General features: G+C 51.1%; 1 protein-coding gene across 1 annotated transcript; it reads left to right on the top strand.

Annotated features, from left to right (window-relative positions):
- Window positions 1–949: 949 nt before the first annotated feature.
- On the top strand, window positions 950–2,145 carry D7B24_005897 (uncharacterized protein; the record flags this gene model as incomplete). Its single annotated transcript, XM_028640042.1, has 2 exons — window positions 950–1,192; window positions 1,273–2,145. The coding sequence occupies 2 exons, from the start codon at window positions 950–952 to the stop codon at window positions 2,143–2,145; spliced, it is 1,116 nt and encodes a 371-aa protein (XP_028490079.1).
- Window positions 2,146–2,277: the final 132 nt, after the last annotated feature.

Below are 2,277 nucleotides of genomic sequence, written 5' to 3'. Positions count from 1 at the left end.
TTTTCTTCTTTCATTACTAGGCCTCCCCTGTCTATCCTGTAGGCTTTAATGGAAGAGATCTTGCAAAGAAGAGCAAGTGCCCGTTCAGGACATCCGATACACCCCTTCATCCTCAGAGTCGGCTCTCGACGGCAGTCAACACTGTGTTCATCAGCAATCAGCATTCCGCGGGAAGCCATGAGCTACGGCATGGCCCCATTGCAAACACTGGATATGATATCCGCATACACCATGAAGGCTGCACCAAACCGAGAGACCGCATGTGGAAGACCTCTTCACTCTGCTCAAACCCACGTCTTGGTAGAGGACTGCTACATGATGTATGAGTTCACTGGAGGTTTTTGGGGTTACGCCTCCGACTGGGTTCCACAAAGCGAGGGCTCAGGATTTCGTGCTCGGCTGGGAAAGTATGGAGGTCTGATCCATGCTTGATGCCTTCCGAGGACAAATGCCAATGTTATGGCTAGCTCCATGAGAACGAAAGCAAAGCGGATATATTTGCTGAAGTGATGTCGGGGCTAAGATCGTATACACGTCAAAAGAGTGGCGAGTGGTATGCGACCTTGGATGAACGATTTCAACATGTGTTCAAAAGAATGCTCGAGAGAAGCATTTCGTATGCACCAGCGACTATGGGCATGAGCATTGTGGAAAGAAAGGGTGTTTGCTACAGTGAAGAAAAAGCATGACTACCTTTGTGAGCGCAGAACACAGACTTGCAGTGGCAGCAGGAGGAGGTTCTTGCCTGCTCCGCCGATACAGGACGTGATTAGGTTTGACCACTGCCATGGCTGTCACAGCCGTCGGCCGTCGTGTTTGAACATAAGTTTCTCTATACTCCTCCGCTGTGCATATCTTCCACCTTCCTCCACCTTCCACCTTCCACCTTCCATCTTCCATCTTCCACCAAATCACGCCCTTCAAATCGGCAACGTCAGACGCTCATATCATGTTCGCTTCCCTCACTCGAGCCAAAGGGCTTCGGCCATTACATAGAGTTTCAAAGTCAAGATACATCTCTCAGGAGGTTAAGGTGCAACGCAACGCCATGCTTCGCCAAGTCTATGCCCCATTCGCAGACCTCGTCGAAGGCTCTCCAGAGTATGTACGACTTTCTGAATCTGGCAAGGTTTGGGAGAACTACTTCCGCCCAGGAGACAGAACGCATCTTGGCTATGATGCTATCCAAAAGGTCGGTAGACGCCCTGGAAGCCTTTCACAGCATTGCCACATATGAGTCAGCAACTAACGGTTCTTCTGGCGAGTGATTAGGACCATGCTGATATGCTTGCCGAGATCGACAAGTTCAAGAGGCTTTTGAAGCCTCGCATCGGACAGCTCGCCAAGACCTTAGTTGCTGAGTATGCTCATCAGTCTGTGGCGATCGAGAACAACCCTCTCACCCTCGGCGATGCATTTTCGATCTCCGACGCATTGTCTGAGACGCTTTTCAAAAAGGTCCATCTCGCAGCCCTGGATGCCGCCGACCTGTCTCAACTCGAACTTCCCATCATTGCTAGCGGCCTGGGACCTGACGAATCTGCCGTGGTTGAGCTCAAAAATCACATCGTTGCCTCCCAATGGATTGCAGAGAAGGCTGTACTTCATCCTCATACGCCTGGCCTCGATGAAAGGCAGATGAGAGAACTCGCAGCCATGACAATTAAAGGCACAGCATCGGAGGCAGTCTATGCGGGCTCCTGGGGCGGACGTGTTCCCCTTGGAGGGTACCGCAAAACGCCTATCGCCATCAGAGGTAACCCTCTGGTCATTTTCCCGTACCATATCGAAGTTCCCGCTTGCATCGAGCGTTTCTTTGAGTGGCGTGACGCAATGCATACCGATGAGAATGTGCATCCGCTCATTCTCGCTTGTCACATGATGGTCTACCTCGTCCGCATTCACCCTTTCCCCGACGGCAATGGTCGAGTCAGTCGCATGCTCATGCATGACTACTTGGTTCGTCAGGGATACTTGCCTGTCATCATGCAGAACTTCGACCGCGATGAATACATTCGCGCAATCGACCATGCTGCAAAGGGCGAGCCTGAAGAGCTGGTGGTCACCATGCTCACAACACAACTGGATGAGATGCAAACATTTTACTGGCGACAGATGGAGGGGAGTGCTGCGGTTGTCACGTAATCAAGTTCGTAGATGTTCAATGGATAAAAAATAGTGGAAATGCAAAAATGAACACCCGACAATGTCAGGCTTTCCTCTCAGGTCCAACCAGGAATCGAACCTGGGCTGGCGGAATCAGAATCCGCAGTCATA

This window comes from Verticillium nonalfalfae (assembly GCF_003724135.2).
Source record: "Verticillium nonalfalfae strain VnAa140/NRRL 66861 chromosome Unknown scaffold_399, whole genome shotgun sequence".
Taxonomy (NCBI): domain Eukaryota; kingdom Fungi; phylum Ascomycota; class Sordariomycetes; order Glomerellales; family Plectosphaerellaceae; genus Verticillium; species Verticillium nonalfalfae.
Note: the sequence above shows the minus strand (reverse complement) of the source record. Positions and strands in the feature narration are given on the sequence as shown.